We start from the raw sequence: 23,746 nt of genomic DNA on the forward strand, positions 1-23,746 counted from the left end.
AGGTCAGGGGGATCTCCAGGCAGAAAATGATAATAACAGGAAGGGCAGCTGCACCCTCACTAAGAACTTTATATAATTCACTGTGCTAAATATTTATACTTACAAGGGATCTTATTTAATTTAAACAAAATACTACGGGGTATTTTTTTAAATTCATGTTTTATAGATGTGAAAACTAATGCTTAACGATGTTAAATGCCATTCCTAGATGACATTGTTTTTTTTTGTGTGTGTTTTTTTGTTGTTGTTTTCTAAGGATTTTTTTTATTTATTTGACAGATAGAGACACAGCGAGAGAGGTAACACAAGCAGGGGCAGGAGGAGAGGGAGAAGCAGGCTTCCCGCTGAGCAGGGAGCCTGATGCGGGGGGCGGGACGGGGGCTTGATCCCAGGACCCTTGGGATCATGACCTGAGCCAAAGGCAGACGCTTAATGACTAAGCCACCCAGGTGCCCCTCTTAGATGAAATTGTTAATAAGTGGCAAACCAGAATTTGACCCAGATTGACTTTCATTCCAGTTTGCCCAGGACAACTCTGTTCTACGCTTGCTTTCTTAGTTATTGATATCAACTGCTTTCACTCTCAAAAGTTGTGCAGGTTGAGATGACAAATTATATTGTCATCCAAATTTGAAAGCAAGTTTGTCTCACTGCATGGTCCTACCTCATCCCCTCTTCTCATGCATGATTCTTATGTTGTCCCTTTCAGTTTCTATATTAATATGCAGGAAGGTAACATGAACATAGATTCTGTAACCATATGATAGGTAGATGAAACACATTAGGTCATCAGTAAGCGTTTACCCCCATAGCAGGAAGAATGTTCATATTACTATACAAAGCCACTATGAATTCTAGGAAATTTGGTCCATTTGGGGTTGGCAGACCCCTTTGTGTGTTCTTTGTTTTTTTTTTTACAGGCAGCTCACTATTTGAAACCTTATCTTAGTTTCAGGAGGGCATCATTGTGCTCTACCTACATTTGATCACGACCTCTGTTATCTTTAGTACATTGTAAAAATATGTTCTTTTACACCTTTCATTGGGTTTGGAGTGAGTTTATTGTAAAGGATACAATATAGAAAATTGTAAGATTTTCTATGGTTTTCAGTTTAACTGTGGGAGGCTTTGAGCCAGAAGAATAACACACGATGCCTTATTCGGTCAGTAGCAGACGATTTTTGTCCAGAATGGAAAATTATGAAAACTAAAAAAAAACTTTTTAAAAGGAGACCCAGACAGCCATAGGAAACATCCCACAGAGTTCTGATTAGGGTGTACTAGTTCTACCAGTTGTTAACCCATTAAATTCAGGGTCTCACCCCTGAGCTCCAACCCCTGCCCTTCCACAGTGGAGCAGAAGCTTAAAGGACGTCTTGTGCTCATATCACAGTCTCGGCAAACCCAAGCTGTGTGCAAGCTAACGTGTACATCAGACAGAAATCACTAATCAGGAGAGGGGAGCCACTGCAGGGGAGGAAGGGAGCAGCTGTGGAGAGAGAAGCTGAGAATCCCAGAGATGCCTGAGAGATCTATGACAGAGGAGGAGCTAATCTCCAGAGCTGCCTTGATTTCAGTTTCAATTCCTCTGTTTCCTTACAAAAGCCCTCTATTTGCATGCATTAACTTAAATGACATTTTATTCCTTGTCATTAAGAGAATCTAACTGAAATTAAGAGGCACAGCTATAATTACCCGGTTCTTTCTCGTAAACCACAAGATCATTGGGTGAATAGATCTGAGGAGGCAATGCGTCTTTTGGAGAGCCTGTTTTAGAGAGGAAGAAACAAAAGAGAGATGATGTTAAATCATGTATCCCTCATCTCTCATAACCCATTTCCAAGAGCTGCTCTTTTGTAAAGTTTTGCCCAACTTCCTGGCACAGTTTGTCAGTTCTTCCCGCAAGGGCCCACAGCTCAATGTAGAGTCATTTACAACACTTCATTCATTTCAAACAAGCAAAGAGACAAACATAACATACTAAGTAGGCTCCATGTTTCAGGATAGGAGATTTAACCAGTGTTTTTGCTTCCCAACGCTTACATGAAATACCCTTCTCATACTATAAAATAAATTGCTTTCATGTCTTCCTCAATTGTTTCTTTTCTACATATTTCTCCAGAACATGCCCAGGGTGTCTAGTATGGGACCTGGTTAAAGAAGTAAATATTAAATGAATACTAAGTAAATGGAAAATTTAAAACCACAGTTGTGAGGCCAGCACATCAGTCTACCCAATGCCTGTGACAGTTGACTGCTCATTCATAGGACTGCTGCTCTTTATAATATTCTATATTTCTAATTTGAAATAAAAGTACCCTGAAGGGGTTTTATAGTGTAGTGCATAACAGTAGAGGCTTCAAAGATTTAACAACCAAGGCTCTTATCCTTACTTGGTCAAATCCTAACCATATGACTCTGGTTTTTTGCTTAATCTTTGAGAAGCTAATTTTCCTCACCTCTAAAATGAGGATAATTAAACTCACCGCACAGGTTCATTAGAAGGATTAAATTAAGTCATGCATATTAAAGCATCCTATTGGTATATAATAAGTGCTCAGTACTTCACAGCTTCAAAAACAAACTTGTGTTGCTTGAAAGTTGGATAAGAACCCTACCCCACATCAGTGTCTATCAACTTCTCTATCTATAAAACAAGGTGAACAAGCATGCCTGTTCTCAACTTCCCAAAAAGGGATACATTTAAGTATCTGTATCAGAAACAACTGCCAAGATGAATTTAAGGTTAGATTATTCATTTGGCTTTTAAAGCCCATTCCGGTTAAGTTCTAAATTTAGTCTGATTTTTCTTCTGAATGAGTTCCCAGCCCAGCATTATTCCAAAAGTAGGCAGAGGAAGAGGAGAGGGGATTACAAAATTTTTCAATTTGAATTTTATTTGCACTATTATGTTGGAGCCCTTAAAAATTACGCTGAACCTGGTGTCAGGCTATTAGAAAAGCCCTGCACAAAGAATCAGAAACCTGAGATTTGGAATCACTTCTTACACTAACTCACAGAGCATCTCTAAACAGGTTACTTTGTGCTATTGGGTCTCGATGTTTCCATCTATGAAAAGATGGGGTGTGAAAAATTTTCACTCTGATATGCTCTCCTTTTTAGTATCATGGGCACAGTGGTATTTAGGGCTCTCCCCTAAATGCTGACATTGGTTCTCTTAATTTCTGGGTTTGATAGGAGTCTTTTGACTCTGCCTGGACATTGTCCTTTCCACTTTCTGAATTTCTCAACCCCCCCCCATTCTCTCAACCAGTGCAAAGCAAGGGTTAAACACCACTGGCAAATAGCTTCAGCTACCCCAGTTCCAGTCCACAGAAAGACAGAGCTGGTTGAATTCAAATACAACATTTTTTGTGATAATAATTTTAACTACTTAATTCATTGAGTTTCTGCTGTTTGCCTGGAACTGGACTAGCATAATATGTATATTATTTCTAATGTTCTCAGCTATACTGAATGTCAGGTACTCTTAGTTCCAGAGTACAGTTCAGGAGACCCAGACCCTGATCAAAGTCATATTGCTAATAAATGGCAAGGGTACAAGCTGAACACAGATTCCTCTGGTACTCCTTTCACTCCCCAAGCTGCCTTCATTCATTCACATATTAATTCATTCAGTAGACCAATAGTTATTGAACCCCTACTTTGTATGTGGAATTGCTGAGGCTCTAGGGACAGTGCAGTGAACAAAAAAGATAAACCTCTTTTCTCATAAAATGGATACACTTGTTTGTAATAAACTATGAAGAGCCAAAACAGAGTTATTGCATTTTTGTTGTGTGCACTTAAAAATCATGCTTACCTACCACCTTTACAGTCAGAGTCCTAGTGAGATGGAAGGTACGCCCATTTTCTGGATATGTAACAACACATGTGTAATCTCCATTGTTTGAAACTAAGGCTATGAGAAAACTCAAGTTCAGGCCGTCAGGTATCACATTATTAAAATCCTGTATTTTCTGACAGCCCTAGAAATAAAAGAAAAGATGTTCAGTATGTAGATACATGCACAGAAAATACACAAATGCATATACACACACCTAATTTTGCACAGAACATACAAATATCTATGTTGGCTGTACTTTTTACAAATTATTTTCGTCAAGTATTTGATGATATTTCTGCAAAGAATGAATGCAAGTTTCATTATACTTTCTGCAAAAGGAAAATAGGACTTTTGAACTGAGACATGGATTCAAAATCACAAGCTTCCTGTCTCAGGATCCCATATTTGAATTTTGGAAATCCCATGTTAATAGTTAAACAAGGTTAAAGTTTTGAAAAACAACTAAAGCAACTTAAGGAAATTCACATGCTGCTATTTAAGAAACGCTTAGTTTTCATTTTTCCACATTTATTCAGTGATTATATTAATTCGGGAAGCCAGCCACTCTGACCATTGAGGTCTCACATTAAGTCTCTGGTTTCAGCATTGTTTTTTTTTTTTTTTTTTTTAAGATTTTATTTATTTATTTGAGAGAGAGAGAGAGCGAAAGAGAGAGCACAGACAGGTGGAGGGGCAGGGGCAGAAGCAGGCTCCCCGCTGAGCAGGGAGCCAGACGTGGGGCTCAATCCCAGGACCCTAGGATCACGACCAGAGCCAAAGATAGATGCTTAACAGACTAAGCCACCTAGGGCCCCCTCGTTTCAGTGTTTTTGATGGCTCTGTTGAATCACTCTATCTGTCACTGCCAAACTTTTTTGGGTTTTCCTTCTACTTAACCCATTTTTTTTTTTTTTTTTACAATCAAATATTACAGACTTCAGAATCTAAAACTAAAAGATATTTTATGAGTCTTACCAGGAATTATATTTATTTCTACACCAAATTATATTTTTATATACTTCTGCTGATTTGTAAACTTTTGAGATTGAAATACCTCATTCAACATAACTGGAATCCTGTTCTGGCTCTCTGAGCCCTACTAATGGGCTTATATTACTTTATTTTTTTCTCTCTAAGAAAAAAATACATCAACTGTGACAAAATTATATGTGAAACATTTACTTTTAGAAAAAAACTTTTGTTTTTCTTTAAAAATTCAATAATTAATCTGACACAAACGGACTGGGTTAGGTCCAGGGTCCTTTAGATCTTTAAAATTCGGGGAGGTTATTATTGGCTTGTACTTTAGATTTACTGTATTTACATATTTAACTTTGATTCTTGAATACGTAAGGTTTTCTTCAATTCCTGGAGCATGTGTTTTGAAATATGACAGTTACACTGAGTGTCATATTTTGCAATTCTTTGTCATAGAAAATATGTCTTTTAAGAATATCACTACACTTGATGCATGGAGATGATTATCAAGAGGAAGCTGTTATATACTCAGTTATTTTCTGAATGCAATTTATCCTGTTTTGATAAGCAGCGCTTCTAGACACTTGTCACGTCAGCAAAATATTTCAATCCTCATAGGTTATCACAAAGTATAAGGCCACAGAGACCTGTATTCTATAATGAATTTATGTCAGATTTAGTTTAAATTGAGTTTAGACTATCTATAGAACTCTATTTGATTTTTTGTGGCACCTTTCTTTGAAACAGTTCAAAGCTATTTTCTTCTCTCATTTGTTAGCTTAGCTGTTCTTAAATTCCCATGAAGTAGACAGATCAGAACTAAATATGCTTTAGTTTTACAGGTGGAAAAAAAATAATGAGACAGACAGATAAAAAGGGACTCTCGATAACCCAGAGCAAAGCTAAAACTCAGTTTTCCAGACAGCTTAACTAAGAATGAACAGCTCTCCTTGGGAGTTGGTTGGGCTGGAAAAATTGCACAGACACATGTATTTACATGTACTCCATTAACCCCTCCAACCCTTATTCCAAACTCAGCAAGTCTGGCATGCTTTTATGCCCATTTTATAGACGAGGATATAAAGGCCTAGAAAGGTTAAGTGATTGCCAATGTCATAGAGCTAGGTAGTGTCGGAGCTAAAATTTAAATCTAGATCTACCTGTTTTGAGGCCTTTGCTTTTAATTCTACCTGATACTGTCTCCCTACCCTATCCTGTGGTCCTGCACATATGCCAGAGGCAGGCCGGTCCCAGTGTTAATAATGTGGCTCTATGGCATATATGAGGCGGAGTCCCACAATTCGTGATAAACTGGAAAAGCATACTGTTCAGGATAAGAAGTTAACAATTAGTACTGTACTTGTCAAAATCATTTCTTAAGAATGTACTAAAAGAAACATTTTTTGACTTATCAAGTATCATTTCTGTAAAAACTATTTAAACACATTTGTTTTAGGATTCACAATATGTGCTACAAATATGAAGAAACACTTCTAACTCAAAGCCTTTTCATTCATTCACTCATTAGTTCATTCACCCTTGAGTATTAATCATAAACCATGTGCCAGCCGGTTTGAGGTTCTGAGAATACAGCACTGACTAAAACCAAGGGTCAACTCTTACGGACTTATCATGAACAGAGAAATAGAATCAGACACATCTAAACAGCAAGGAAAATGGTACAAAATAGGTGTGTGTTGACCTCTTGCTAGCTCTCTTTCTTCCTCTTAACCAAACCCATGAGCTGGATATGCTTTAGAGTATTCAGTGGGCCCGTGAGTCAATGGTATAAGTATGCTTTCTTGTGAGATCTTCTTTCCATAAAGGACAAAAATGTAGGCCAGGGACAAGTTTTTCTTGGAGCCGCTTTGTCTAGAAAAATATTTCAAATTAAGGAATATTCCACAAAAATCAGTGGGAAAGTTTCAGGTCTAATCTACTAAAGCTGACCATTCAAAAAATTTAAATTAACTAGTTTTAACCAAAAGGAGTAACAAGAAAAGAAATAAAAAGCCATTTCAAAGTTATTAGACCTATAGCATGTTGGAAAAGGATAAGGAAGAAGTATTTTACATTCTAAGTGTGCACGTGCATGGTAGGGGTAGCTTTGGGGCATTGGTGAACTATAAATAACCATTAACTTTAGCCTATCATGTGTGATGAACTCTAATTCTTATAAGCAGTTGCATCTGTAGACCCTTTGGCACATGCACCTGAGATACACAGTATGTTTTTAACCACAATAAAGTATTCCTAAAAATAAATACTGCAGATTTCAAAATCGTTTCTTTGGAATCAGAAAAAAAAAAAAGGTACAAAAAAAATCTAGATATCCAAAGAATAAAAAAAATGTGTCTAAATACGAGAAATGGTTAATGGTAAGCTGATTTTCACTGTGAACACTTGTCTGACTAGAAAACGAGTCATCCACTTAGTTGACCAATCAGTTCCTCATTTTGAATTCAAAAGAGAGAAGTTCAACAGAACAACGTTTCTAATACATAGCGGTAGCCATGGCAACCTACTGCAATATATAGGTAAAGAACAGCACAAGAAATGACTTTGAGATCTTCGAGAGGAAATAAATCATGTGCTGAAGTGTGGGGTGTGAGTGGGGGGATGTCGTGACTTAAAAAGGACAGATGTTTCCATTCAATAAACCTACAATATTTAAAGAACTGTATGAGGGCACAAGAATGGAAATGGTAGAGTTCCTGACCTAGAGGCATGCAGTCTAGTGGAGAATTACAACAAATCCTATGAGAAGCATGTTGGGGTGGGGAAGTGGGAGAAAAGATTAAACAGAAAACATTTAGAAAAACTTCCTGGAGAAGGAAGATGTGGGCCCGATTGTTAAAGGGCAAGTAGAATATTACCAGTGATGTGGGAGGGGAGACGTGGGAGAGTGACACTCTAGGCACGGGGAAAAATGTGAAAAAAAAAAAAATCCCCTAACAGGGCGCCTGGGTGGCTCAGTTGCTTAAGCATCTGCCTTTGGCTTAGGTCATGAACCCAGGGTCCTGGGATCGAGTCCCTCATCAGGCTCCTTGCTCAGTGGGGAGCTGCTTCTCCCTCTGCCTGCAGCTCCCTCTGCTTGTGCTCTCTCTCTGATAAGTAAGTACATCAATAATAAATAAATAAATAAAATTTAAAAAAAATTCCCTATGCTCTTACAGCATTTTGCCCTCTGCATTAGTCCTTAACCACCTTTATTATGGTGACTCTTTTCATGCTTATTTCTTCCTCTAGAAAACTTACTCCCAGGGGCAAGTGGGGGGTGCATGAGTACTGTTATCTGCATGGGCAGCAACTTGCCCAATACTTGGCACATTGGAAATGCTCAGTACATTTGTGTCGTAGGTCAGAACTATGGATGAGAGAAGGAAAGACACAAGACGTGGAGTTGAAAGTTCAGGCGGGATGCACATGATAATAAGAAGGTGAATACAAGGATTGTAATACCTGGGATGGGGGAGTTGTAGGATGGGTAGGGAGCCTGAGTGAGGGTACCGAGTCTGAGATATAACATTAGAATAGTTATGAATAGCTATTGACATTTTTGCATCTAAGATTAAGTTGCCGTGAAATGCATCATACTTGTTCACAAAGTCTCATAAGAGTTCTATCCACCAGTCACTTCCACTGAACTTCAGAACTACGTCATTCAATGTTTATGCAACAAATACTTACAAAATCCCTCTCATGTGACAGGAACTGTGTTAGGAGCTGGGCATACAGCAGACAGTAAAAACAGAAATGGCCCTATTCTCATGGAATTTTCCAGTCCAGTCCAATTCATTCAATTATTGAATCAATTCCTAAATACAAAGTATATTGGCTCTGTTTTGTGCTGTGTGCTTGTTATTCAAGGGTTAGAAAGAGAGAGGTCACTCCCCATTACAGAAGAGAGAAATACAATCATTACAGTAACAAAGATGAACATCAATTTAACTCACGGGATTGTTGAATTAGAGAACTATGAATTCTGGGCCCAGACTGAAGAACATTCTGCCATACAGAAGAGAGCAGGAAAGAAGACATTCAGAGAAGAAGAATTCAAGCCTGCCCCATTTCCCCTGCCATTCTGAAAGAGAAACTTCTGATTTTCTGTTCCCACCAATCCCAGGTTTTAGAGCCCTTCTGACTTCCCTGGGTGATCTCTCCACAGGTTTCCTTATGGCCCACAGTCTCCCTTGCAACCTAATCTGTGTGCAAAGATGGCTCAGCCCTTCAGAGTGCTTCACGCTCCAGAAATTAAGACTGGAGCACCCTCTCTGTGTCATTTCTGAAGAGTATAAGCTTTGGAACCCAACAAAAGTGGCCTGAAATCCCACATTCTCCTATTCCTGGCTGGATTATTTCCAGTAAATTATATAAAATAATGTAAAACTAGGGGCTCTTGACATAGATTGTATAGGGTTAAATCTTGGCTCCCAGCTCTGGGACCCAGGCAAAATCTCTCAACCACTCTGTACTTGGGTTTTCTTAATGATAAAACGGAGAAAATGATAGACCCTACTTCAAGTTGAGAAAATTAAAATAATCAAAATATTTGGAAGAATTACTGTGCTCAGTAAATGTCAGCTATTGCTGTTCACCTCTCAGCCTCTGGTTCCTATATGATATCAACCCTGAAGGATGTGGTGAGTATTACATATAACATATAAAGTACCCAGTACAAGGTATTTTACTAGGAAAATGCAAGAAATGTTAGTTTCCTTTTCCTTCTTTCAATTCATCAGTTTTCACCTTCTGCCAACAGGAAAACAGATTTGCTGGAACTGATTAATGTGTCTTAACTCTCACAGTTATTACTAAAAGAAACTATTCCTCCAATGTCAAGGTAGGGAATTCAGCTGATAACAATGGAAAAAGAGAACTACTGTAGGAGAGCCAAGCTATCCAGGCAGATGCAGGGGGTGACTGCAGAGGGTAGGAAATAGAAAGCAATGTCAGCATTGCTATACTGTGATGGGAGAAATCCCCCTGCCAAGAACCCTGATTTTGCTCCCAAGATTGCAGAACTCTCAGGATTAAAGGGGTCAGTCAATTACTCAAATATGGAAATGAAAAGCAGCATAGCACACATCAAGAGCAACCTTTTCAGCACCATAGAATAGAAAGGATGTCTGGTTACTGGCTCTCCTTTTAGTCACCTGAACATTGTTGGGTATCTGCCATCCCAGTGGTTTCACTGCTATAACTTTTTGTCTTGATCTTCTTTCTTTGCTTCTTGCCTTCATTCTCTCCAGATTTTGACTTTGGCCTTTTACTTTATCATTTTATTTTGTATTTTGTCTTCTTCTTAAGGGGTTCAACTATCATATACATGCATCCAATTCTCTGAGCTCCAGTTTTGATTTTTTTTTCTAAGCTCCAGACTCATACACATGTAACCACAACCTACAGGCCACTGCTACCTAGGTATCTCACAGACATCTCTAACTCCATATGACATTATCAAAACCCATTACTTGCTCCCAAACCTGCTCCTTCTCTGCTACTTCATATCTTGGTTAATAGCACCAACATTCATCCAACCAGAAAAACCAAAAATCTGGAAATCTTTGAGGATATAGAGCTGGCTATGCTGTAACTCTGTCCTCAAGAAATAGTCAATCTCATAGGGTACATGTGTGTACATTTCTCCCTCTTCTTAGAACCAACAATTAATTCTCTTTGGCACTCTTATGGAACTTAGAATTCTACTTTTTGATAAGAATAAGAATTCTTATTTATAAACCTGTCTGAATTAAACTGTGGGATCTTTTTGGAACTATGTAGGGTAGGACATATATCTCATTCATCACTGTGTTCTGCCAAACCCCTGACATATTGCACTGAATACAATTGATCTTCAACAGCTGTTGAATGTATACATGGATGACAGTAAAACAATAAAGGAAGTGAAAAGCGACATGGAGATAGGCATAAATAAGTAGCTGTGGGATTATATTAGGGAAAAAATATTTCTAGCTGGAGAGAAGAGAGAACATTTCATGAAGGTGGTAGAATTTGAACTGTATGAAGAAAGAAGAGGGGACATTCCAGGTAGGTAATGCATCAAGAAAAAGGAAAAACAAAACAAAACACAGAATATATAAGGAAATAAAATTAATTTTTTCAGACCAAGTAGTCTGAAGTAGTCAAGTATAGAAAAAGTGAACAGGGTTAGAGATGAGAGAACTCAATTGCAGGTAAGTAGAAGAATACATTTTTTAATTGGAAAATGCATTATACTTACTGATGTAAAATTGTTAATATTATCCTTTTAATAATTTTTTATACTGTCTATTAGAGAACACCACAATTACAGAATATACAGTGATCACCTGTACCTAGCCTAAAGTATAAATTCAGGCTATGTCTTATATCATCTACACCCACTCACTGCACCCCAAGATTATTGTGAAGCAAATCACAGACATTATATAATTTCACTTGTAAAGATTTCTATGTGTAATCTCCAAATGACAAGACCCTTGTCTTCTGCAAGCATATCTATAGTATTATCATCACAATTTAAAAAGTAATAACTCATTGTATTATCAATATTCTGTGTTCAGAGTTTCCTGATTTTCTCATAACTTGTTTTATAGTTTGTCTGAAAAAAATACAATCTAAGGTCCATACACTGCAACTAGTTGTTATATATCTTAAATCAGTCTTTCTATCTCTCTCATTTTCTTTCTCCCCTCCTTCCCTCCCTATCTCTTAATCATTTTATTATAGCATAAAACATATACAAAAAACACTCAAATGTATGTATGAGTTCATGTATCATTATAAAACAAATATCTTCATAAGCACTGCTCAGGTCCAGAATAGAATGTTACTAGTCACCCCTAAAGGCCTTCTACATGCCCCATGTCCATCACAGCTCTTTTACTAGTTCCCCCCCACAAAGTAGCCACTATCTACACTTTCACGGTAAAATCAATTTCTTATTTTCCTTTATAATCTTATCACCCACACGTACATCCTTAGACACCACAGTCTCATGCATTGTCAAATGTGTCTGACATGTTTCTCTTAACCTATATAGTCCCACATCCTGCCTTTCTTTTTCTTGCAATTTATCTGTTGAATAATCCAGGACATTTGGCCCATAGAATTTTCCAGTCTGGATTTTGCTGACTGCAAACTTATGGTGTAGAACAATACATTCCTCTGTTCTCTATATATCCTGCAAAATGGCAGCAAGATCCAAAGGGTTTTTTTCAGACTCAGGTTTAATTCATTTGGCATATTTTATTCTTTCATAAGAAGGAATATGTCTAGCTGTTTCCTTTCTTATCATGGTATCAGTCATTGCTGCTTCACACTCAGATTTATTAATTCATTAGGGGCTGCAAAATGATTATATACTTTTATAAGAACACACTACAATGGAATATTATGCAGCCATCAAAAGGAATGAGATTTTGCCATTTGCAACGACGTGGATGGAACTGGAGGGTACTCTGTTGAGTGAAATAAGTCAATCAGAGAAAGACATGTATCATGTGATCTCACTGATACAAGGAATTCTTAATCTCAGGAAACAAACTAAGGGTTGCTGGAGTGGCGGGGGGTGGGAGGGATGGGGTGGCTGGGTGATAGACATTGGGGAGGGTATGTGCTATGGTGAGCGCTATGAATTGTGTAAGACTGATGAATCACAGACCTGTACCTCTGAAACAAATAATACATTATATGTTAAAAAAGAAGAAGAAGAAGAAGAAGATAGCAGGAAGGGAAAAATGAAGTGGGGGAAATCAGAGGAAGATATGAACCATGAGAGACTATAGACTCTGAGAAACAAACTGAAGGTTCTAGAGGGGAGGGGGGTGGGGGGATGGGTTAGCCTGGTGATGGGTATTAAAGAGGGCGCGTTCTGCGTGGAGCACTGGGTGTTGTATGCAAACAATGAATCATGGAACACTACATCAAAAACTAATGATGTGATGTAATATATGGTGATTAACATAACATAATTAACAAAAACACTTCTCTGAACTATTTCATTAGTCAGTGCACATTTCTTATAGGAAAGGCAGAATAAATACCCGATTTTTTTCCCTTTTCCAGTTTTCAAGATAACAAATTGATTTCCTATCATCCACTAAATGTGACCAATTATTTTGAAATATCATTATGAACTTATGGATTTAAATTTAATTCATAAGATTCAACCTACTGTGATTAATAACCTTACTGAAGTTCAAATTGTTCCATTATTGGCCAATGGAAAGCTCTTAAAGTTGGCTCCTAAGTCATTTCATTAATGACTTCAACTGTTAGATGCTAATATTTTAAACTATGATTATGAATTGCCTATTTCTTCTTTTAAATCTGTCAACTTTTGCTTCATGCAGACACACTGCTGTGAGGCACATATACGTGTACTATTTTTACGACTTCCTAATGAATTGACCCTTTTATTATTCTGAAAAGTCCTCTTTATCTCTGGCAATACTCATTGTCTACAGTCTACTATATGTCTTACTGGTATATCCATTCTAACTTTCTTATTTTTATTCATCATTTATTTTCAATTTTAAATTCTTTCTCCCTTCCACTTTCTGTTCGTCTTAAGGCATTATCTATCATGTTCATTTGCTGTTATGTTCCTCTTAGGTTTTAGCTTCCTTTCTGAAATGACTGATTTCCTTCTTCCTAACTTTCTATGTCTGGACTTTTCTAAGTGTTATTGATCTATGTTATTCTTTCTCACATCATTTCTTAACGTCTTTTAGCTCACTTTTTAATAGTAAGTCACATTATGTTCTTCTGACATGCTTTCTCTTTTTTGGTAGAAATGTTATTCTGCTTCTTATTCTTTTTTCTTTTAAGTTTGAATGGGATTTTACCTTGGTTCTTTTTTTTAAGGTTTTATTTTTATTTATTTAGAGAGAGAGACAGCACATCCTCCCTTGGGTGGGGGAGGGAGAGAGAATCCCAAGCTGACTCTGCACTGAGCGTGGAGCCCGACGTGGGCCTCGATCTCAGAACCCTGAGATCATGACCTGAGCCAAAATCAAGAGTCAGACACTTAACTGACTGAGTCACCCAGGTGCCCCTATCATGGCTCTTTTTGTTGTTCATTTTTTGGTAAAACTTGTTTTTTTCTGAGTTTTTGAACATGGCAGGATTTTCTAGCATCACAGAGATCCCTCTTCCAAACTATGGAAGGGATTTCCGGAGCCTGCTGCTTCTCTGTTTTTAGCTGGTCCTTCTCTTTCCTTCCTCTATATTGTCCTGATTCTGTTTACTTCTGATCACACTCCCAGCCACTTGTCCTCAGTGCAGGTGGCAGTTTTTCAGAGTTGTGAGGCACTAGAACAACTTCAGTCCCTTCAGAATTTCTTACTATGGACCTCTTGGACTCACTCCCTGTTAGAGAGCAAAACTCTTCCCAACTTCAGCTGCTGTTCTCAGATTGGCCCACCGTCCCTCACTTTACAATGAGGACCACCCTTGTTCTCAAGTCTGCCTGATACCACATTACTTCCATCTGCCCCCTTCCCTAGACACTGATTCTATATGTGGTTTGTCTCACTCATGTCATCGAAAGTGATTCTTGTGGATAACTCGTCACTGAGTTTGTTCTAAATGTTGTCCAGTAGTTTTTAGCTTTGGCATATGTGGGTATTTGAGGAGATTAAAAAAACAAGGCTGCTGCCACAGGTGCCACCTTCCAACACTTTCATTTTTGATTAAACACTTTCCAAGTCTCTCAGATGTGGAGGAGACCACAGATGGACTGTGCCCACAAATGAGGGTAAACATGAGAACACACACAAATAATAGAATACAGTGCTGACTAATCAAGGAGTTGACATTCACCAAATGAGCAAGCAGTTCTGACCTCACTCAGCAGTGAATAGAAGTGTGCAGGCATTTCTCAAATGGTATCTCATAGGAAGTTAATAAAAATATGGTAGTTCTAGTTGCCCAGTGAATGTAATTTAGGAAATGATGAGTTGAGGCAAAGCATTCTCTACCACTTCCTTAAAATGGCACACAAAATAAATAAATAAATAAATAAATAAATAAATAAATAAATAAACAAACAAAAATGGCACAAAGTGAAGAAGTGGTAAAAGATTTGTATAAAGTTTTTAAGGAAGAAATAAAAACTCTGATGAGAAAAATCTCAGTTTCAACATTAACTCAACAATCAAGGACAGATATTGCCATTTTAGAGAGGGTAAGATGCTCTTGAGTTTCCTTACCATGTACCAAGTGATGGTTGGTTTGACGGTGGAAGGAAAGAATCCATCTACATTTGGACACGTGATCTTCTGAACACCATACTCTATATACAGTTTATGCAGTGGAAGTTTCATGGAGGAATTGAAGCAGCTGTCTTTTTGAACCACTTCCAGAGGAAACGCAACTTTGCTGCAGTATGTGGTATTCCTGAAAAGAGAAATAGCCAATCTCCTTCGAATCTGATTTGATGCAGCAATCACATTAAAATGAGTTATGTGAAATAATGCTGCACATTGAGACCTCATTTACATGTCAGTTCACATAGGAATGAAAATTAACAAGTCAGGAAACAACAGATGTTGGTGGGGATGCGGAGAAAGGGGAACCCTCCTACACTGTTGGTGGGAATGCAAGCTGGTGCAGCCACTCTGGAAAACAGCATGGAGGTTCCTCAAACAGTTGAAAATAGAGCTACCATATGACCCAGCAATTGCACTACTGGGTATTTACCCCAAAGATACAAATGTAGTGATCCGAAGGGGCACGTGCACCCCAAAATGTTTATAGCAGCAACGTCCACAATAGCTAAACTGTGGAAAGAGCCAAAATGTCCATTGACGGATGAATGGATAAAGAAGATGTGAGATATATATATATGTGTATATATATATATACATATATATACACACACACACACACACACACAATGGAATATTATGCAGCCATTAAAAAATTGAAATCTTGCCATTTGCAATGACGTGGATGGAACTTATTATGCTGAGCAAAATAAGTCAATCAGAGACATACATGTATCATATGACCTCACTGATATGAGGAATTCTTAATCTCAGGAAACAAACTGAGGGTTGCTGGAGTGGTGGGGGGTGGGAGGGATGGGGTGGCTGGGTGATAGACATTGCGGAGGGTATGTGCTATGGTGAGCGCTGTGAATTGTGTAAGACTGATGAATCACAGACCTGTACCTCTGAAACAAATAATACATTATATGTTAAAAAAAAAAAAGAAGATAGCAAGAAGGGAATAATGAAGGGGGGTAAATCGGAGGGGGAGACGAACCATGAGAGACTATGGACTCTGAGAAACAAACTGAGGGTTCTAGAGGGGTGGGGGTTTGGGAGAGTAGTTGGCCTGGTGATAGGTATTAAAGAGGGCACGTACTGAATGGAGCACTGGGTGTTATACACCAATAATGAATCATGGAACACTACATCAAAAACTAATGATATAATGTATGGTGATTAACATAACATAATAAAAAAAGTAAAAAGAATAATAAATGAATAAATAAATAAATAAATAAATAAATAAATAAATAAATAAAATAGCAAATCCCTATTAAAAAAATGTGTTATGGAGGTGTTTCCTATACCAATTTGACGTCACAAAATAAAAACAGACACAATTCACTACTGTTAGTATACTAAAATATTTACATTTTAGGATGCCTGGAGAATTGCATTTATGTTTGAATGTCTACACAGGTCATTTAGTCTGCGTCGGGGCTCTTCTCCTCCCATCAGCCCACCTTCCACATGGAGGCTTTCCATGTCATCCTCCATGCACCCCATTTCTAAATTAGGTCTCTCATTCTCTGAGCACCTCGAAAATTTCCTTGATTGAATTTATACAGTTCAAACAGGACATGACCATGTGTGTCTTCTTCTGTTCCTTGCATGTAGTATAGTGTCTAAACTTTCAGTAGGCACCAAATAAATGTTTCTTAAACGAATGGAATGTATGTAAAATCTATGTCTATGCACAGGAAAACAATAAGGGAACACAGATAATAAAAATAACTGATTTCTTAGGGTGATGGGTAAATGGGTCATTCACTGTCTACCCTTTTTTGTGATGTCTATTTAAGGTGCCAAATACAGGGGTGCCTGGGCGGCTCAGTCGTTAAGCGTCTGCCTTCGGCTCAGGTCATGATCCCGGGGTCCTGGGATTGAGTCCCACATCGGGCTCCCTGCTCAGCGGGAAGCCTGCTTCTCCCTCTCCCACTCCTCCTGCTTGTGTTCCCTCTCTCGCTGTGTCTCTCTCTGTCAAATACATAAGTAAAATCTTTAAAAAAAATTAAAAAAAAATAGGGGCGCCTGGGCAGCTCGTTCGGTTAAGCGGCTGCCTTTGGCTCAGGTCATGATCCCAGGGTCCTGGGATCAAGCCCTGCATCAGGCTCCCTGCTCGGCGGAGAGCCTGCTTCTCCCTCTCCCTCTGTTTGCCGCTCTGCCTACTTGTGCTCTCTATCTCTGTTAAATAAATAAATAAAGATCTTTAAGAAAAAATAAAAAAATAAAAAATAAAATAAAATAAATAAAAATTAAGGTGCCAAATACATAGATACTCATTAACTAATTAATTGAGACTAAATACAATGAAATGGGGGGATGCATTTCCCTCCCCAAGAGGGGACGTTTAAAGATGACTTATGACAATGGTAATAAGGTGAGAAGGGAGAGTGGCAGCTATAATCACCACCTAAAAATAGCAAAAGGTCTACCACGTGGAAGAAGTATCCTACAGGTGGAAATTATACAGAGGGTAATTTTCAGCTTCATAAGATATATTCTCTGACTTAAAAAAAAATAATGAACAGTGGTGGGACTGATTTTTCTGGCTTCAAAGGTAAAATCTGGATGTTATCCTCAGAGGGGTATTGAAGCAAGAATACAAGTGGTACAGTCCTGGAGGATGACTCTTAATTTATGGCCTTAAAGACATCAGGCCTCTGATTCTACACGGTTCAGCTTAAGGTCATTCTCCACTTAGGAATTGCTTCAGGGCTGTGGGAAGCTTCTGGTGTCCCCACCAGACAAGTTGACTTCTAGATTTTCTTTAGGGACATAGAAGATAGGCCGACAGGTAAACTGAAGAGATGGCCATTTGGAAATTGATAAATCACATTAAAGGAATACTCAGGCCTTAACAGCCACGCTGCTCCCGTCATGTAAAAGAAGGTTAGAAAAGTTTGAGGAAGAGCTCTAGACAAGTAGGAAACAGAAATAGAGTTAATGAAACACTAAAATGCAGAGTAGAGAACAAGGTCATCCAGAAAGCTACTGATGACGCCTTCCCAGCTACTTCCTGATGTCCACCTGTGGAATGTTAACGGATTAACAGCTGCCAAAGATGGAAAGGAACTCAAGGAGCATTTAGGCTGATTTTCTCATTGGGTGGATACAGATGCCAAAGCTCTCAGACACAGACTGATGTGCCTAAGGTCACCAGCTGAGTAGAGTCAGGGCTGGGATAATGGCCTGGTTTCTGTGTCTTTTCATCCAGTGCTCTTTCCACTATAATCTGTCCCAACCTCTCCTACAAAGCTGTCTTGGGACATAAATAGTGGACAAGGGGCTCTTTGGAAGACACACTTTAGTCTAGAGTCCACTCCCATAAAACTAAAGAGTTGGGTGAAAACCTCAAAAGGGCCTTCAGAGGTTCCAAGGGACTCCCAAGGACACAGTGATGAAAATGCTTTCTGTGACAGAGAAGAGGTCCTTTTTCATTTAATCGTAACATGGCTTAAATATATCAAAAGGTAGTCACATTTCTCCATCAGAGAATAGTTCATAACCATGAGAGACAAGGGGCATTTCAGAAGATGGTGTGGAATTATCTATTGTTATGTCATTCTATGCTGTTGTATTGTTGTATCATTCAGCCCTATTGTTATGGGCTGAATTGAGTCCCCTAAATTCATATGTTGAATACCTAAACTCCAGTAATTCAGAATGTGACCGTATTTGGAGACAAGTCTTAAAAGAGGTAATTAAGGTAAAATGAGAATGGTGGGCTCTAATCTGAAATAGGACAGAGATGATTCAGGGGGGAGACCATGTGAAGACATGGAAATAAGATGGCCATCCACAAACCAAGGAGTGAGAAATGAGACCAACCCTGCCAAAATCTTGATCTTGGAATTCTAGCCTCCAGAACTGCAAGAACACAAATTTCTGGTATTTAAGCCACCGTCTGTGGTGTTTTGTTTTAGTAGCCCTAGCAAACCACTGCTCCTATTAAACAGCAGGAAACTGTGTAAAAACAAAACAAAAACACTCATAATCCATAAGCCAGATGGGAATTTAAAAAACAAAGTAAGGCTTGGAAGCTAAAAGGGGACCTTGGGGAAAAAAAGTAGCCAAAGATCAAGCCTCAAAAATGATTATTCTTCAGAGGCGCTTCAGTTTTTTTTAGTTTTTTTTTTTTTTCAGAGCAAAAACAGTATTAATCCATGGTAATAGAAGAATAGGTATATTATGGAGTAAAATGCAAAATCTACATGAATTTTCAAGATTAAACAAAGTGGATTTGAAAGAAATTTTGCAGTATTGGTGGGGTTCTTTGGATTATATTCTTAGATTCCCAGTGATACGGTGTTTATTTGCTTTGTAGGGGAATTTTGGTGAAAAAGTTTGAAAGGCATTGTTCTAAATACATTTGATATCTCCCAAATATTCTTTCTTCCATAAGGCATCCTAAGGCTTTCTTCTGTGTCAGGAAGAAAGGAACTCAAGGCCTCGAAAGATGCCAAGAATAACAGAAATGAATGGGTCTGCTCTCCACCCTGCTCATTGTGTAGGGAAATACATGCTTTCAGGTGGGGCAGAAATGCAGGCAGGTTTTAATATCAGGGAAAAGGCACAAATAAACAAGGCTCCATCATTAGATAATCATGAAATATGCCAGGGTTTGAAAAGGAACCACTTATGGAGAAAGTTCTCAGGAGTACAACCATTTTTCTCTGCACACCTCTTAGGCAACCTCTGCTAATCTACTGAGGTGAGGTGTAACTCTTTCCAGATGTTTTCTTCCCTTCCACTGATGCATCATCCAGGAACTAAAGGGAAAAGAGAAAGTCATCACCAAGAATCAGGCTACCTTAACATGCAGGTGTAGTTGCCCGTGTCATTGAGGAGGGTGGGTCGGAACCAGAGCACGTCTTTCTCCTTACTGATGCGGTTGTCAGGGAGGCGGAAGTTAATCGGCTCCTCCAGGTCCCGGTCCTGCCTCGTCCAATACCAGATCAGAGTAAGGCCCGCCGAGTGGGCTGTGCTGTAGTTGTATTTCAAGAAGTGTTCAAAGAGTGGGCACTTGATGCGAGCTGGCTCATCTTCAAACACTTGGATCTGCCTCATGGTATCAAGTCCCCAATCATCACAGCGTTCTGGAATGACCAAAAAGAAAAGATGAGGCCAGTGAGACATCTCATGTTAAAGGCCTGGAGAAAACACACCTCAGGACACCCAATTTTTTCCAGAAACCCCCTTGTCTGGCTATGTTCAATAGCCTCTCTGTAATAATAGCATGGGCGTAGGCACCTGTGGCATGAAGAAATGACTTCTCCACCTTCCTTTATCATCTTTTCATTACCTCTTGGATAATGATTTGATCTGATAACTTGATCCTGTCGTACCCTATAATGTATGGGGGAGAATCTCACCTGAAAAAGCAGTCATGTGCTCTTTCACCCTCTGAAGACAGACGAGGTTCTGAGGGAAAAATTATAACTGAAAAGACAACCCTCCAAGACTCTCAGTTCTTCCCAGGTCTCCTGATTTGGGGGCTAGATCTGCCCAGGCAAAGATACCCAGGCAAAGATATCTACATCATAGACTCAGGAGCAAAACTGTATATGTAATAAATAAAATGAAGTATGTCACTAAACTTTATGGTTGCTTATTAAGGCAATGTTTTTGTGGCAGCAGATAATTGAGAGAACAACTAAATTTGTGGTTACTTTAATTTTGATAAAAGCAAAGAATTTGAAGCTTTATGACTTGCAGAAGGATTTGTCAGCAATAAATCCCTAGGTAAGTAATAGATCTCTGAGAAATTTAACAAACTGGCTTTTCCAAGTCTCAGCAAATTACTATTATTTATAATTGCTATGCTTTTAATAAGAAACACCTTTTAAAATCCAATATACAAAGAAAGAATTGGGAAGATCAAAATGTTGTTCACACGAACACAAACATGATAGTATTTTTTTTAATAAAACATCTATCTTACCAGATTCTTCAAATACATTTTCATTAAAGCTACAAAGTTGCAGAATCAGCTCATTCAGTTTATAGGAAATTACAACCACAGTTTTTCCAGATGTATATGCCAGACTGAATATATACAACCATTTTCACTCCTTTCTGAAACTTCACTAAAACTAAAATAATTTTTTCAAGACATAACCCCAAGTAAGAGCAAAAATAGGAGAAAAGATAGTAACAACATCAAAATGGACAAGCTGTAACCAGTTCAGCCCATTTAAATAGGTAAATCCTAAACCAGCAGGGAAAAGCTGGGGAGCACACCTATGTGCATTTCAGAATACTGGGAAGACCCAGAAGTAACTGCCAACCCCAAGATGAGGAATCACCATTGCCATTAGCCCAATATCTCTGGGTTCTCTTCCTAGGCATATTGTACGAATCTGCTTTTCTGCCCCTCTGGAGGAAGGGCCATGTTACCGAGTTTGGTCAATATGATGTAGTGAATGTCACTTGTGTTGATTATCTTAAGGGCTAGAGCATATTTTATCATGCTCCATTTTCTTCTGCCCCGGCAAATAGGAAAGGACAGAGACTAAGCCTCCTTTAGCTTGGGTCCCTTGATGTAGATGACATACAGCAAAAGAAGAAAAAAAAACAAAACAAAACAGAAGAGAACCATCAATTAAATAAGTTAATGAAAACAGACTTACCCCCAAAAAATATTTTCTAAAATTGTGGAAAAAGAGAAGAGTTTAAAAACTACCAAAGAGTAAGAAAGGAGATAAAAAATGATCACATACAAAAGACAGGAATTGGAATGGCTGTGGAAATTTCAAAAAACAAGACTAGAAGCTAGAAAATAATGAAGCTTTCTTCTTTTTTTTTAACATATAATGTATTATTTGCAGGAAGGGAAAAATGAAGCGGGGGAAATAGGAGGGGGAGATGAACCACGAGAGACGATGGACTCTGAGAAACAAACTGAGGGTTCTAGAGGGGAGGGGGTGGGGGGATGGGTTAGCCTGGTGATGGGTATTAAAGAGGGCACGTTCTGCGTGGAGCACTGGGTGTTATACACAAACAATGAATCATGGAACACTACATCAAAAACTAATGGTGTAATCTATGGTGATTAATATAACATAATAAAAAAATAATGAAGCAATATAGGTGAAGGGAAATTATTTCCAATCTTGAATCTAAACGCAAGGAAACAATCAAGTGTGAAGGCGGCATTTTCAGACACATCAAGACTCAGTAATTTTCCTTCCCATATGCTCTTTATCAGGAGGCTTCTGAGGGACTTGTTACCAAAATGAGAGGGGGAAAATAAGCAAATTATGGGATCGAAGAAGAGGGGATCCAGTTCAAGAGAGAGGGGAAGGAAATCCGCAGAATAACAATGAAAGAGATCTCAGGCTAACAGCTATGCAGCAGCGTTTAGGGTGAACAAGTGTAAATAGAAGGTAATGGAAATCTCCAGTTAAAAAAATGATAATTGTAACTAATGAATTATCTGATGAAATTAGCACTGTGGAAAATTATGCTAAAAGGCAATTGTAAAGTATGAAAACAGTTACCCAAAAGGTCCAAATTAAAGTAAGCACATGAAGGCAAGGAAATTAATAACTTCCAAAAATAAGAAAGTCAACATAATCACAGTTCATTAATATGTGAAGGCATATTAATTGATTATTGATTTAACCAAATATTGTATTAGTAGATAGAGAGGAAAAGGTAAGTTAAGGAGAGGGGATGGCTATTTAAGAGAGAAAAAAAAAATCTCATTTAACATAATTAAAAAGTGAACAATATAAAGCCCAGGGTTGACTAAATGAAAAATAGCAATATACACAAATTGATTAGCAAAATATAGATAGGAAATGCCAGAATAAATACATAAAATACTTAAAAGTGGTGGCTTCTGAAGAAGAGAGCTAACGGATGTGAGGAAAGTTAAGAAAGAGTAGTTTTTTTTGTATAAGCCTTTTAATACATTGGCCTTAAAAAAAATCTCCGTGAATGATTTCCTTTGAACATCATTAAAATAATAATTAAGAAAAAAAAAGGAAGGCAGTAAGGGAGGGAGGGCATATCTATCATGCAACACAATTGGCAAAGCCATTCTCAGTGTTTAACCACCCTGATCATATTTACTCTCTGTTAGGAAAAAAAAGCCTTGATTTCATTTTTTAATTTTGTATCAATATGCTTTGGCACAGCAGTCATTTCACTGTTGAATCACAAGGTGATAGTTTAAAAGAGAAAGAGAACGGCAGGCAGTTGGGCAGCTGACAGTGTCTGGAACTTCACCATATTGTTTGTTATCTGAATGACAAAGATGCTACCGCCTTCTGCATTGCATAAAAATATTCTTTATGCTGTGCCTAAAGGCACCTCTCTCAAGAGCTCTGCACCATTTGTCCAAATCTGGATGACGGCAGAGGCAAAGCGAATAAATGAAAATGATCGTCTTTCCTGCAACCCTACTCTCTAATATATCTCAATTCAGATCGCCCCAACTTGGGCCAGTAGACAGCAGTCTCACGCCATGACTCCCTTAACAGGAACACTGGAAAACTGGAGAGAAAGAGAAAGCCCTTCTGAGGGCTAATGGTACTTTGATTAAAGGAGACTTCCTGACACCAATATTGCAAATTGTCACTTTGTTTGGTCCTTGGAGGTCTTTACAGTCCTGGGCATGATTAATAGTAAGATA

At 38.3% G+C, this 23,746-nt stretch overlaps 1 protein-coding gene across 3 annotated transcripts in view; it reads right to left on the minus strand.

Annotated features, from left to right (window-relative positions):
• IL1RAP (interleukin 1 receptor accessory protein) overlaps nucleotides 1-23,746 on the minus strand; it is a 125,957-nt gene that overhangs the window by 24,771 nt on the left and 77,440 nt on the right. For all 3 annotated transcript variants that reach the window (XM_088025055.1, XM_028101119.2, XM_088025054.1), the window contains exons 3-6: nucleotides 19,919-20,204; nucleotides 15,043-15,229; nucleotides 3,824-3,989; nucleotides 1,696-1,767 (exon numbers count right to left, since the gene is read on the minus strand). In XM_088025055.1, coding sequence (XP_087881181.1) covers nucleotides 1,696-1,767; nucleotides 3,824-3,989; nucleotides 15,043-15,229; nucleotides 19,919-20,204 — 711 coding nt within the window. The remainder of the gene's footprint in view (nucleotides 1-1,695; nucleotides 1,768-3,823; nucleotides 3,990-15,042; nucleotides 15,230-19,918; nucleotides 20,205-23,746) is intronic.

The sequence above is a fragment of the Eumetopias jubatus genome, unplaced genomic scaffold, assembly GCF_037043125.1.
Source record: "Eumetopias jubatus isolate StellerSeaLion01/CBP00866 unplaced genomic scaffold, mEumJub1_p1.0 scaffold_1, whole genome shotgun sequence".
NCBI classification, from domain to species: domain Eukaryota; kingdom Metazoa; phylum Chordata; class Mammalia; order Carnivora; family Otariidae; genus Eumetopias; species Eumetopias jubatus.